At 32.9% G+C, this 15,755-nt stretch overlaps 1 protein-coding gene across 3 annotated transcripts in view; it reads left to right on the forward strand.

The window, feature by feature from the left end:
* LOC141450711 (zwei Ig domain protein zig-8-like) overlaps positions 1 to 13,048 on the forward strand; it is a 480,655-nt gene extending 467,607 nt beyond the window's left edge. For all 3 annotated transcript variants that reach the window (XM_074121414.1, XM_074121413.1, XM_074121412.1), the window contains 4 exons: positions 2,303 to 2,516; positions 7,961 to 8,138; positions 8,561 to 8,697; positions 9,935 to 13,048. In XM_074121414.1, the coding sequence (XP_073977515.1) occupies positions 2,303 to 2,516; positions 7,961 to 8,138; positions 8,561 to 8,697; positions 9,935 to 10,035 (630 nt within the window). In that variant the 3' untranslated portion in view covers positions 10,036 to 13,048. The remainder of the gene's footprint in view (positions 1 to 2,302; positions 2,517 to 7,960; positions 8,139 to 8,560; positions 8,698 to 9,934) is intronic.
* Positions 13,049 to 15,755: the final 2,707 nt, after the last annotated feature.

The following is a 15,755-nucleotide window of genomic DNA, read 5'->3' on the forward strand; positions in this document are numbered from 1 at the left end:
TTGATTTTATCCATTGTAGTACGCATATTTTATTTTTTTTGTATAATCACGTATTGAGGTATGTTTAACAATAAAGCAAGTTATTTTTTCGTGATGTAGGTCTACAAAAATTTTAGTACCAGCTCAGACTTGCCTCCATTATTTTTCCTTTTCGACTAAGACCAAAGACCCATTTTACTGTTCTAGCTAATTTTTTTAGATTAGCGAGCTCCTTTTCTATCTGTTTAAAGATACTAATTCTTATAACGCCACGTTATAAAGTTTTGTCCAACAGAGGAAACAAAAAGGTTTTAAATACCTACGGAGAACAAATCTTGAGTTTTTAGTTAATGTTTAAGTTAGTAGTTCGAGATATGTTCCTCCCAAATTTGTTTCATTTTTGGATGTTGATTTTTGTCTACTGATTATTATACTTTGAATTAAAAAGAAATTAATTTAATAAATCATCCAAGACCTACGTGAGTATGATCAAAGAGTTAATTGAAATAGAATTGTTCCTTCCATTTACTAAGCCCCCACTGGTTAATATTGTAAACTTTGCTTTGAAATAAACAATGATGTTTTTTCTTTGTGTTTAGTTTGCTTCTCAGTTTTTGTTTTCCGCCATCTTGATAATATCTTCTTAAGAAGTTGAAAGCAATCTTATTTAGAAGATTAAATCCTACTTTATGTTACTTTCTTGTGTTTCCTTTAACTTGGGCCAAATTTAATTAGTGTACTAGTTGCTGTGCATCAAAAACATCAAAGTTGGTTCTCCTATTAAATGATCGCCGTTGAAATTCTACTAAAATTTGGAATTTTAAAACAAAAATATCATTTTTAAGTGAGGTAGCAATTTCTTTCTCTTATTACTTGGCCAAAAAAAGTATCAACTTCATTTTTCATTGTTTTAGCATTATTATATTACTTATTAACTTCATATCTAATGATCGATACCAAGTTGCCACTGGAAATATTTTTTAAAAAAAGTCTGTAGAACGCCTCAATGAATCAGATTTTATATTAAGCCTAAATAAGCCCATAGGTTCTGCACGTAACATGTGCAAAAAATATCCTTCAATCGGAGCTGTAACTCACTGCCCACATAATATAGGTCTACAAGTATTTATGGAAAAACATTTTGCAGGAAAATTCAATTAAGGGCATTTCCGGGCGCGGGTCAGTAGGCTTTTCATTAATCTTCTGGTTTAGTGTAATTTATGGTATTAAGGACTAATTGAGATACTAACCTTCCAAGTTACTACTTTATAATGGCCGGATTACTTTGGTACAGAATGTTTTTCTACGTACGTTTTAGATTTTCTAGGAAAAACGGCTTTTATAATATTCTCTAAACTTCGTCTCTATATTATGTACGTGAACACTATAACCCTCTAATATTTGTTAAAGCGTTTTCAGAAGCTTCTGCTGGAACTCAATAAAGTTAGCGAAGTAATCAAGAAATTAGTCTTGCCGATAAAACTTCTTAATCATAAGTCAACTAGACTGATTCGAAAAAGAAGAAAAACTATTTATTTTCCAAAATATAATACGGTATCTCGAAACAAAATTAATTATTCACACCATATACAGGGTGATCCATTTAAAACGTACCAAACGCAAATAACTTTTTAGGAAAGCGGAATTTCGAAAAAACGTACGAAGTAAACTATATGTTTTTTTTTAGTCTAGTTTTCTAATTTTTCAACCTCGATGCTGTATCTTTATTTTTGGCGGAGTTACGGCCAAAAACCTAATTGAGGTTGATTGGAAAATTAATTTTGAAAATCGTTCACAAGTTGATAAAATAGTAGCTTTGATCTTAAATATCTCGACAAATATTAGGGATATCGAAACGGGGACAACGTCATTTTTTATGTAGTTTTCATAATCATTGTCAAAACCAGTGGTCCTTATGTAACCCCAATCGGGTTTTTGGCCGTAACTCCGCGAAAAATGAAGTTACAGCATCGGGGGTAAAAAGTTTGAAAACTAGACCAAAAAAAAACATATAGTTTACTTCGTACGTTTTTTCGAAATTCCGCTTTCCTAAAAAGTTATTTGCGATTGGTGCGTTTTAAATGGATCATCCTGTATATCTGAAGTGCATTTCACCTTACATAGACTGCTATAGAGGGCTTTATTATTATTTTCATTATTATTAATATTTCAGAGAATCATGAAAAAAGAGTAAGTCGAAATGCATACCTGACCTAGAGACCCTCATTTTCAGTCTGAGAGCAAAGGCTGAATTTTTGAAATTTGCTAAGGCTAGCCAATTTTCATGAATTAATGAAAATTCTTTTTTTTTTTTCTATTCCAGGTATCCTGGTTAAGAAGACGTGGCGACAAATTAGATTTAGTGTCTGTCGGTTTGGAGGCGTACACATCTGATGCTAGATATTCAGCCCAATTCAAATCACCCAACGATTGGCAACTGAAACTTGAATCAGCCCAGCATTCCGACCAGGGTCACTATGAATGTCAAGTTAGTTCTCACCCTCCAATAGTCCAGAGCTTCTTCTTGGCCGTTGTCGGTGAGTTTTACTGTCTTTATTGGCCTTCTTATCAAGTTATTAGTATTAATTGGAAGTGCGTTAACATCTGAAATCATTAGCGCCCGGAGCTCGAGAGATTCTTAGGTTCCGGCTAACCAAATCATTTATGGCGAAAATATCTCTCTCCGAGATAAGTATATCACGGTTCGCCTAGAACGATTTCAATTGAAAAGTTCACCAACATGAAAAAATGTATCTTTCTACTTATTATTTGGGTCAAAACTAACCAAAATCCACTGAAAACCAAATCGGTTTACGGTGCGGATATTTTTTTTTTTTTTTTAATTTTTCAGGTCAAAAAACGGCTTTTTTTTTGCATTGTTAAGAAGACTAATAAATGGAAAAACAATACAGTTTTTTCGCAAAACCAATGCATGCACTTTAAAGCTGAGGGAATTTCCGACAGATTGATGTATTTTATAAATGATAAAAATGAAATTTCGACATTCAAAATCAATAAAAAAAAGACATTTTTGAGCAAAATACGAGGGTCGTTTGAAAAGTCCGTGCAAAGTCAGAGAGATAGCACCACTGGCGCGTATCGAGGTTATGTTTAGTTAGTAGCATCTCTTGGAAGAACACACACCAAGTTTCAGCCAGATCGGTCTATTTCTTTGTGTTTGGCATTCGTTTGAATCGAGGAAGTCGAGTGATTTTCAAAAAATGGACGAAAAAGAATTTCGTGTGTTGATTAAACACTACTTTATGAAAGGCAAAACGCGTCAGGAGACTAAAGAGAAGCTTGATAAACATTATGGTGACTCTGCACCTTCGATTAGAACAGTTTATAAGTGGTTTCAAAATTTTCGGAGTGGCCATATGGGCACAAGTGACGCTGAACGTTCTGGACGCCCTGTTGAGGTTACTACTCCAGAAATCATTGATAAAATCCATGATATGGTGATGGATGACAGAAGAGTGAAGGTGCGTGAGATTGCTAGTGCTGTGGGCAACTCGAATGAACGGGTACATAATATTTTGCATCAACATTTGGACATGACAAAGCTATCCGCAAGATGGGTGCCGCGATTGCTCACGCTTGACCAAAAACGAAATCGTTTGAAGTGTTGCAAGGACGGTTTGCAGCTGTTCCAGAAGAATCCGCAGGACTTTAAGCGTCGTTTCGTCGCTGTGGATGAAACATGGATACATCACTACACTCCTGAGACCAAAGAACAATCTAAACAATGGGTTACCAAGGGGGAATCTTCGCCAAAAAAGGCGAAGACCGTTCCTTCGACCGGAAAGATTATGGCGACTGTCTTTTGGGATTCGCAAGGAATAATCCTCATCGACTATCTGGAAAAGGGTAAAACTATTACAGGTGCATATTATTCATCGTTATTGGACCGTTTGAAAACCGAGCTGCAAGAAAAACGCCCACGATTGGCCCACAAAAAAGTCCTTTTCCATCACGACAACGCACCAGCTCACTCCTCAGCAGTTGTGGTAGCAAAATTAATGGAAATAGGGTTCCAACTCGTTTCACATCCCCCCTATTCTCCAGACTTGGCTCCCTCGGACTACTATTTGTTCCCCAATATGTAGAAATGGCTGGCGGGAAAAAGATTTTATTCAAACGAGGAGGTGATTGCAGAAACGAATGGCTATTCTTCAGACTTGGACAAATCCTATTATTCGGAAGGGATCAACAAACTAGAGCAGCGTTGGACGAAGTGTATAAGCCTAAAAGGAGACTATGTTGAAAAATAAAAAAGGTTTACCCCAAAAAAATTAAGTAGTTTTTATTTATGCACGGACTTTTCAAACGAACCTCGTAAGGTAAAAACAAGGGTTTCTCGCATTTCAAAGCTTACTTAACAAATAAATCATCGTTTTTTTGTGGAAGGGAATGGGACTTTTCCAAAATGAGAAAAATTCCTGCAAAATACAATAATTATACACTGGAAAAAGTGAAATTTTCCAAGTCAAATTACTAGGCCCTACAATGCGATAAATTATTTGGGCTCTTTTAATCCAAAAAGTTTCATTAAATGAATTTGAATAGGAAAATTTCACTTTTTCCAGTGTATAATTATTGTACCATGATATACTCGTATCTAGATTTGAATAAAAATAAATTAATTTTCTTTACTTTTCACCATCTGGATAAAGTTCTTCTTTAAAATAATCTTAAAAGTAAAGTAAGAATAAATCAAAATATTTTACTAATTTATACTTTATTGCCATCTTATTTCCGTCTTCTAATTTTAAAAAGCAAGATAAAGAAGCTTGCAGTGTATCTGCGCTAGAGGAGTAGCAACGAACAGTACCGCTTACGCATTCTAGCGGGCTGACTGGGAAACTAAAAGCGCCCAACTTCCCTAAAAGCTTTTAAAAATGATTTTTTAAACAATTTCGAACGTTTTTCTTTTCAAGTCTACTTCCATTTTTTTTATGAATGAATAATAACTTTTACTGTTTTATCGGTAGATAAAAAATAAATGTATTCCTTTTTGCTTTAATGAAAAAAATGAATTAATAAAACTCTTAAAAATAAAAAATGCTACATATTTGCATTTAGTTGACCTTTTAGTTCCAGGTATTGTATTTAATAATTTATTACCAATGTAAGCTGATAAATTCTGTTTTTTGTATGGGGGTGGGTGGGAATAGATTATGTATGATAAGTCTTAAAGAATATATTTTAGGCTACTTTTTTCTTTTTTTTTTGAAGGAGAAAGAAATATAAAGACTGCGTCACATATTGAATTTGGTTTTTCTAAAAGAAAATATTTTCCTCGAATGTGGAAAACAAGGGGCCAGGCAGGTCTCATTCTTATGATTGCAGTCATAATTATGTGGAGGACATAAGATTGGCTGATAGTTCGGCCTATCAGAGTCGAAAGACACACTCTTCACAATTAAACAGATTTGATTTGCTCTGTGGTTCAATGTGCAACTAAAGAGACCCTTCGATTTCTGACGCTTTGGTGTCCGAAATTGTGCGAACTATCCTTCTAAGTTGTTCCTTCAGTATAGTACAGGGGTCAGAAACCCGCGGCTCACGAGCCGCATGCGGCTCTTTTATCCAAATTGTGGTGGCTCTTCAGCCTGTCCAAAATAAATTGTATATTTCCATTTTATTGAAATAAATGAAAATTTCATTTATTAAAGTAAAGATATTTTTTCAAAAAGAATTTAAAATGTGATAAGTTTGAAATTGAATAGAATTATATTAAAATACAGTACGTAATACGAGGGTCGTTTGAAAAGTCCGTGCAAAAATAAAAACTACTTAATTTTTTGGGGTAAACCTTTTTTATTTTTCAACATAGTCTCCTTTTAGGCTTATACACTTCGTCCAACGCTGCTCTAGTTTGTTGATCCCTTCCGAATAATAGGATTTGTCCAAGTCTGAAAAATAGCCATTCGTTTCTGCAATCACCTCCTCGTTTGAATAAAATCTTTTTCCCGCCAGCCATTTCTTCATATTGGGGAACAAATAGTAGTCCGAGGGAGCCAAGTCTGGAGAATAGGGGGGATGTGAAACGAGTTGGAACCCTATTTCCATTAATTTTGCGACCACAACTGCTGAGGCGTGAGCTGGTGCGTTGTCGTGATGGAAAAGGACTTTTTTTGTGGGCCAATCGTGGGCGTTTTTCTTGCAGCTCGGTTTTCAAACGGTCCAATATCGATGAATAATATGCACCTGTAATAGTTTTACCCTTTTCCAGATAGTCGATGTGGATTATTCCTTGCGAATCCCAAAAGACAGTCGCCATAATCTTTCCGGTCGAAGGAACGGTCTTCGCCTTTTTTGGCGCAGATTCCCCCTTGGTAACCCATTGTTTAGATTGTTCTTTGGTCTCAGGAGTGTAGTGATGTATCCATGTTTCATCCACAGTGACGAAACGACGCTTAAAGTCCTGCGGATTCTTCTGGAACAGCTGCAAACCGTCCTTGCAACACTTCACACGATTTCGTTTTTGGTCAAGCGTTAGCAATCGCGGCACCCATCTTGCGGATAGCTTTGTCATGTCCAAATGTTGATGCAAAATATTATGTACCCGTTCATTCGAGATGCCCACAGCACTAGCAATCTCACGCACCTTCACTCTTCTGTCAATGAATCACCATATCGTGGATTTTATCAATGATTACTGGAGTAGTAACCTCAACAGGGCGTCCAGAACACGTTCAGCGTCACTTGTGCCCATATGGCCACTCCGAAAATTTTGAAACCACTTAGAAAACTGTTCTAATCGAAGGTGCCAGAGTCACCATAATGTTTATCAAGCTTCTCTTTAGTCAACTGAGGCGTTTTGCCTTTCATAAAGTAGTGTTTAATCAATACGCGAAATTTCTTTTTCGTCCATTTTTTTGAAAATCACTCGACTTCCTCGATTCAAACGAATGCCAAACACAAAGAAATAGACCGATCTGGCTGAAACTTGGTGTGTGTTCTTCCAAGAGGTGCTACTAACTAAAACATAACCTCGATACGCGCCAGTAGTGCTATCTCTCTGACTTTGCACGGACTTTTCAAACGACCCTCGTATATTAAAATACAGTACGTATTATATAGGACTGCCGCCATTTTCATTCAAATACAGGTTTAGTTATTATTTATTTGTTTATTTACTTTGTAATGTGTGCAAATAAATATATAATACATTTAAATGTTATTGAATATCATAAAATAATAATTTATGAATACAAATGATCTACAGAGTTTTGTACATTATTATCCTTGCGGCTCTTGGTTTTATTAAAATTATTTAAGGAGAAATGGCACTCCACTTGAAATAGGTTGTCGACCCCTGGTACAGTATAAAGAATTTCCGCTCACTTGATAACTATAATTGATGGAATCTGGAATTTAAACTAAGATCCATTCATTGGAAATTTATAATTCCTTGTACCGCATAGTTAGTCCGATGAAATTTTGGTTTTTGAACTATTCTAGGAAACAATCTACAACCTCTTTTCTATGAATATATTGTATTTTCCAAAACAAAAACAAAAACAAATACTTTTGCCTGATTTCTAGAGACTTGAGAATTTAGTTCAATATGGAAATTGTGCTACTAGGTCGTTGTAGATTTTTTTCAATGTTGATGAGCTTATATTTGTGAAAATCCTCAGCTTGAAGAAAGGATTGTTTTTGCTCTAAATTTATTGTTTAAAATCAATACAGCGAATTGTTGAGATATTTCTTTACAATTTCACAATAACTGTAAAAACTGAGAATAAATTTTATATTTTGGATGATCATATGAAATAATTTAACAAAGTTTTGAACAGAAAACTTTGTTGACATATTTCCAACTTCTTTTCAAATAAAATATTGATAAGAAAGTTGTAAAGCTTAAGAAAAAGAGAGAAGAAAATCGAAGCAAAGAAACTCTTCTTTTTAGTAGATAGTTGAATTTTTCCCAAAACAAAATGAATTATTTATTGAAAAATCTTTATTTTTTTAGTTCCAGAATTGAATATAGCAGATGAACGAGGTCTTCCGATCAAAAATAAATTCTACAATTCAGGCAGTACAATAGAATTGAAATGTATTGTAAGTAAAGTGCCAGAACCAACTCACATAATCATGTGGCGCCACGGTGAGAAAGTGCTCAACTACGACACGAGCAGAGGTGGTATTAGGTAAGGTTATATTTTTGTTTATACAAGGCTAAGGCTGTTGTAACGTTCAACCGGATTATAGGAAAAGTACTTTTAAACAAAATTATTTATAATTTTTGTATTTAATTATTTGCTTTTAAGTGAAAAAGTCTAATTCTAGTTTTGTTCTTTCAAATTATTTGAAAAGACAGCAATTTAGTCACGATTTAAATTCAAAATGTAAATACTTCTCTTATTTTTTTAAATTTGGAGCAGATATATCAGACATTCATGGAATAATTCAGATTTCAGAACAGTATAATAAAAGCGAAAAGCCGCACACATACGATTTTAGAATGTCCATCAAATAATTGTTAATAAATCTTGGCAACTTCAGGAATAAAAAAAAAGAAGATGTATTGATTGTTTTATTCAATAGGTAATAAATTTCTTTTATATTTCAGCGTTAAAACTGATATAATGGACGACGGTGCTATGAGCAGGCTGTTTATAGCGAATTCAAATCAACATGATTCCGGGAACTATACATGTTCACTTGGAGATATTGCGCACGCATCAGTAGCCGTGGTAGTTCTTAATGGTAAGAGAATTTTTATTTAAAAGTTTAATTTTTTAAACATATATTTGATAAATTTGTGGACATTACACATGTTAAAAACTTCCAACCATAAATTTCTGGAAGCAGATAAACTGCTTAAAGTGTTCCGCCTAAAGTGGGTTCTGTGGTGGGTATACCAATGGCGTGAGGCTTTTTTTTTTTTTTTGCAACAAAGCAAACCAGCCTTCTAATAAATGCGGTCATCACAGAATGGATTCGTGTTGGTAGAATGAATATGTATGTTGCTGGAGTGATGGGGTCGAAACCCCAGGCTAGAAAGGGGCTTCATTCTTGTGAAAAAGTGAGGAATCTAGACTGAAAAATAAAAAAGAAGTATCAGAAATGGATAATTCTACCCTTTGATTCATCTCTTTATAGGAGGGCCTATCTTAGAACTAACTCTGTTTGGTGATAGAGTATGGTCTGTGTGACAAGAGAACCAAGATCTGGACTGAAAGTGCTTTGAAAAAGGCGTTAGGTGTCCAGTGATCGCTTTAAATAAATAAATAGTTCTAATTTAATGTGCACAGCCATAATGAGCTGTTTTTGGGCTTATTGCGAGGCATGTAATTGGCGATTTAAGCTTGGCCCTTAATTTGGAACTCTAGGGCAAGGGACAATCATGTCTCTAGGACATAGACTTCAGTTTCTTGATAAGGTGCTACTCCTTATACCGTTTTACTTGATGGAAGATTATTGATGTAGGACTCCAGTCGATTCTTTAGTACTTCTGTGTATGTCGTGAGGGGAAGTATAATCACAGAGGAAAAAGCACAGTCTCACTAACATCTGGGTACTCAAAGAGCGTAGCATGAGGATGTACGACAGACTCTATCACAATATGCCTTGAAGATATTTAAAATAATACGAGTAACTTACTTTTACCCTGTGCGCCCTGTTCAAAGTCTTGCGTTTGTTTCACCACTCTTTAAACCTTATTTATGTACATAATATTGAATTTCTTCGTAAAAATTAAAGAACGGAATTTGCTGGTTCATGATTTACTCATGTAAGTAATTATAATGCAGAGTTATAAATTTGATTTTATAACATGCTATTCAACTTTTAGGATGCTCTAACGTCTCCCTGGTCAAAATTTCATCGGGTTTCTCCCTGAGGCAGATGTCTCTCTCAGTTTCAATACCAATTCTCTAAACGAGTCTTAAATTTTATGCTTGCATGTTTATTTAATTAAATTTAATCTTTAATGTATTTCCAGGGGAAGCTCCTGCTGCTATGCACGTCGGCTCGTCCAGTAGGAGTCAACTATCTTTCCTGCTTCTTGTACTCCCTTTAATCCTGACATCGCACTGGAGGTGACTTCTACTCTAAATATAGCCTTAACTGAAAGTGTCAAAAAAGAAAAAAACAGAAATAATTATCTGTATATATAACAAAACGACAAACAGAAACAAAAATGTTATTTATGTAAACAAATATATATAAAAGTTCAGATCTACGTAAGTAAGTATACTTAATGTTTATGTAAACTGTTTCATGCTAAGTACTGAGATAAATTTAAAGTTGCACTTTTTATTCAGAATTTTAATAAAAAAATATAGTGATTAAATATTTTTTAAAAGGTCTTGTTTTTTTTTACAAAATAAATTTTATAAACCAAATTGTTGTTCGTAGGAACTGAAATAGTAAAAATAATAACATTTAAAGTTTGGAATTTAGAAAAAAAAAAAAATTAAAGGAGCGAATTTTTTTAATACAAGAAATTTTATTAAAATTTGGAATAGAAAAATAATAAACTTGGAATAGCTTTAAAGAATAGAAAGTTGTACAAAATTATTAAGAAATTTCAATTCTTCATTATTTTTTATTAATTTATTATTTTGAATGGAAGGGAACATTTAAATATTAAATAAATTTTTTTTATCCTGGTTTCAAAGAGAGTTAAAGCATTTTCCAAAGAGTTACATTCTGTTCAGTCCATGAACCGACAAGACAGAAGACACAATAACCCTTTAATGATGTAAAATAGTATATTGTATAGCCCTGAAGATGACCTAGTCCCTAGATCGAAAGCTCGGCATAATAAAAAGAAATATATCATGACTGAAACTGGCAGTTATTTTTTTTCATCCTATTGAAACTATGAATCAGTCACCAAAAATAATGAACAGTAATTAAAATTAATATCAAGAGGATCAACTTCTCAGAGCACTGCTGGCTTCTTCCAGATAGTGTTCTTTCGTTTTTTGTTTTTTTTTTAGAAAAAGAAAATGTAAGGGGCATCAAGCTGGATTTAAATTCCTGGATTTACCTTTTCGTGATACCACGGTCATCACCAGAAGTCTCGTGAAATGATGGGAGAAACAGTCTTAGATAGAGGACAATACCTTCTTGATTTAGTATATTTTAAAGCTAACTGATGACTAGGGAACGGATTCGTATGTATTTACATATTTTTTTGTAGGCAATTTACAGACGTTTTTCAACTAGAAGTATTCATACTGACACTTTTTAAGCCGTTTGAGTCTACTTTTATTTCACATATTTCCACATATTTGGATGTTATCGCATATTTATACATATTTGATTAAAATAAATAAATATTTCTACATATTTAATCAAAATATGTACATATTTTTTCATATTTTTCATTTTGGGCATATTTTCATAATTGGGAGGTGGTTGACACCTTGCATTCATTTCTGACAATTGCGTATTTCTTGCACAAGCCATTACCCAACTTGAGTCCCAAAATGTTCGACTGACAGAGAACGTGTCCAACGTTAAAAAAGTCGTCGAAAAGGTGGAAGGAATACCTGGGAGTAAGGGAGATCTGATCAGATCAAAACTGGTAGAAGTACTGAGCAAGAACAAAGGGTGGGAGACCATCTGCCAGATTTCTGATATTATCAGTGGAACAGAAGTCACCTCAGAACATCGTGTACCCTTTACAACCAACGAGATAACTTCTTTCAGCAAGGCACCTATAACATCTGTAGATGTTGAACGATCTTTTAGTCGTTACAAGTCCATCTTACGCCCAGATCGTCGTCACTTTACGTTCCAACATTTGAAATTTCAATGTGGTTGCAAACAATTTCGAAGAGTGAAGTTTTGAAAATTTAACATATCTTTTTATAAATAGTAAAAATGTTCTTTGTCGTATAAACCATTATAACTTGTAAAAACAAATTATTTTGTTCCTAATAAATTATTATAAATTGTAAAAATGTTCTTTTCTTGTATAAATAATTATAACTTGCCCCCCCCAAAAAAAAATTCCATTTTCATAAAAAAAAAAAAATGTCCATTTTACTTAAATATTCCAGAAAATATTTTAAGATAATCACATATTTTCCACATAATTGACGAAAATAAATGCATATTTTAATTAAATATTTGGCATTTTTAAATACATAAAAATCCGTTCCTTATGTGATGACGCTTGACTTGACTTTTTTGAAACCTGTTATGAGTTCTGCATACAAAAAGAATCCCTTTTGTCAACATTCGCCTAATAATTTTTTATTTTTTTAAATTTCTTTTCGGCCTACAGATACAATTGATGTATAAAAGCAATTGTTGTTCCAAATATGAAAAAATAATTGAAGTTTACATTCATCAAAAAAAAAAAAAAGATCTGTCTAATTACAGTAAGAATTAGTTCATTTTATTGTATAAATTCATGTGTATAAAATATGTTAATACAAAATTATAAAATAAAAATTAACGTTTAAGATAAACACCATTTTATCTTAACAATTTCCAAACTTCTGTAGGGGGAAAAAAAAATAAGTATAATATAAAAAATTATTTATGGTAAAGAAATATCAGCAAATAATTAGAAACAAAAGAAATGACAAAAAAATCTGTTGATAATATGTGATGTTGATTTTCAAATATATAAAATCAATTTTTATTTATTGTAATTATTATTTTATATATAATATATATAGAATTTATATAAATTGTACGTGAATATATATTTACCTGTAAATAAAATTAATAAAAATATAAGAGAAAGTATTTACAAAGTTAAATAGAATAAGAATAATAAAGAAGACAATGTGTTTAAAGAACTTCCTAAAAAGCCTAATTTATTGTAAATGTGACAAAAGAAACATCAAGGAAAAGACTAAGGATGAATAAATATGAAGAAAAAATAAGATGCACGAAAGTGTTGAAACACTTGAAAAATACATTTACACTCGAACAGAGTATTTTGTTTAAAAGTGCAGAAGAGATAAATTGCAAAATAATTTGTATTTACTGTGTTTTTTTAATTATTTATTTGCTATTAAATTGTTTGTAAATGTGTAAACAAAAAAGAATTTAAATGATGTAATTTATAATAATATAATGTTTTGGATTATTTCACTTTTTCATTTTTCCTTTATAAGTTTGAAAATCATTAAAATCCTAAATTTGATTCCAATTATTACACATCATGTTCTATCAAATACTAACCGTCTTTATGAAGAAAACTGAAAATCTTTGCTTTGTAAAAGAATTGGATCTAATATCTGAATGTAATAATTAACCATCTATTTGCAACACTGGTACTGAAATGGTACATAATTTCCTTCAATTTGTTTTAATTTAACAAAATAATTATGTTTAATATTTAAAATCATTTACTGTTAAATGATTCACTATGAACTAAGTTCATAAATACTTAGCTAAGCATTTACTTAAGACTTCATCATTTTTGCTCCAAATTTATACATTCTATGCGAGTAGATTGGTTGTGTTTGCTGGACAATGTTTAAGGTTGTTTTCTTTTCTTAGCATTACTTATTTTCAAGATTTTAAATAAATTCGTGATGGTCTCTTAGTCACCAATTTTGATTTAAAAAAAAAAGACTTGTAAAGGGTTGTTAGCTAAGTATTTATGAACTTAGTTCATAGTGAATCATTTAACAGTAAATGATTTTAAATATTAAACATATTAAAGCAGTATTGCCCGGGTGTCTTCCTTGACATATCTCAGGCATTCGACCGGGTATGGCACGCAGGGCTGCTTTATAAACTCAAACGCCTACTGTCTTCTACCTTTTATCTCATTCTTAAGTCTTATCTCTCCGACCGTTTCTTCCAAGTTAAACAAGGTTCTTCTTCTTCTCTTATCCTTCCAATACTTGCTGGAGTTCCTCAAGGAAGCATTCTAGCCCCCTTACTTTATATTCTCTATACTGCCGACTTACCAACTCACCCGACTACAATTACTTTCACATTCGCCGACGACACGGCAATCCTTTCTCCTCATCTAGATCCTGTAATAGCATGCCGTGCTCTCCAAACTCACCTAAATCTTCTCGAGCCTTGGCTGCAAAAGTGGAGAATAAAAGTGAATGAATTGAAATCTAAATACATAGTATTCACTCTAAACAAGAAAACTCTCCCTCCTCTCTCCTTCCACAATACTTCTATACCAACGACTAACCAAGTACGATATCTCGGACTACATCTTGACAAACGACTGACGTGGAACCCACACACGAGACTCAAACGAATTGACCTCAATCTCCGATATAAAATGTTGAAAAGGCTACTCGACAAACGATCAAAACTGACCCTGACGAACAAACGATCTTTATATACCGCTCTACTTGCCCCAATATGGACGTACGGAATACAACTCTACGGAAGTGCCAAAAAAATCGAACATCAACCGACTTCAGACCTTACAATCAAAAATCCTGAGAACAATAGTTAACGCTCCTTTCTACGTCTCCAATCATACAATACACACTGATCTCAATATTCCTCTCGTTTCTGAAATAGCACAATCTCGCTACACAAAACTCCACTCAAATCTACACAGTCTTTACAACCCTCTTATCCACAACATGTCTACCACAACACTTCCTTCTAATCCTCATCGCAGACTAAAGCGGCGGTGGCCACGCGACCATCTCAACACAACGCCGACCTCCTAGGATGGTTGCTGTGTAAGCTTGCCAATCAGGCGAACTAACGGCTTCCATCACTGGATGGTCGTCGTTCACTCCACTCACGCCTCTTGGCGCACATGCATGTGCGCGCGCGTGTATGTAAGTGCATATATGTGTGTGCACGTGTATTTGCGCCATTTCCTTACTCTCATCCCTTTTGCTTGTTATATCTATTATAGTTGCAAAATAAATAAACAAATTAAAAAAAAAAAAAAAAATATTAAACATAATTATTTGTTAAATTAAAACAAATTGAAGGAAATTATGTACCATTTCAGTATCATTGTTGCAAATAGATGGTTAATTATTACATTCAGATATTAGATCCAATTCTTTTACAAAGCAAAGATTTTCAGTTTTCTTCATAAAAAAATTTTTTTCAGAAACTGTTAACCTCTTTCAATTCTTAAAACAGTTTCAATTTGCAAACAACAGTATCGACTAGCTTTTTAGGTTTTTCAAATTAAATTTTAAAATCCAGTTTTTTTTTCTTTTTCTTCTTTGGGTAGGCGGTTTAAAAATATATAAATAAAATATCAGCTGCAATTGTTATTGCTTAATTAATCAATTGATTTAAAAAGCGATTATGCCCTTAAAATTGTTTTTTTTTTTGTTATAAATTAATGATAAGAGAACATTTAAAAGATAAATGTGTGCAATAATAAATTTATTAGAAATAACTAATTCAGGTTTATCTTTAGATGAATTTTATTTTTTATTTCTTTGAATTTTACTTACCTTTTCAAGCGATAATTTAAATTTTCTTCTAAAGGATGTCTCAAGTATATACTAAATCTCTGGCGGGGAATGCATCACTTTTTTTTTTAAGAGAAAAAACTGTTCAGTTATTTGCTGATGATGACACCTGATCATGATTGAAATGAAGCATTTATGGGTTTTAAAAAAAATCTGGCAAGTTCTTATCGTATATTCCTATCGCAAATTCCACCAACAACCCGAAGCAGAAGACTTTCTGGTTTCTCATACTAATGAAGTATGAAAGGGATAAATCGAGTGTGGAAACATCTAACCCTAGATGTGATGTAATCCACTAGTGATTTCTATCAAAAAATATCAAAATTTATCTTCTACAATTTCGTTTATTTACATAAATTTATCTTTTAG

The sequence above is a fragment of the Rhodnius prolixus genome, unplaced genomic scaffold (assembly GCF_049639745.1).
Source record: "Rhodnius prolixus isolate KJV_2025 unplaced genomic scaffold, Rpr scaffold_8, whole genome shotgun sequence".
NCBI lineage: Eukaryota > Metazoa > Arthropoda > Insecta > Hemiptera > Reduviidae > Rhodnius > Rhodnius prolixus.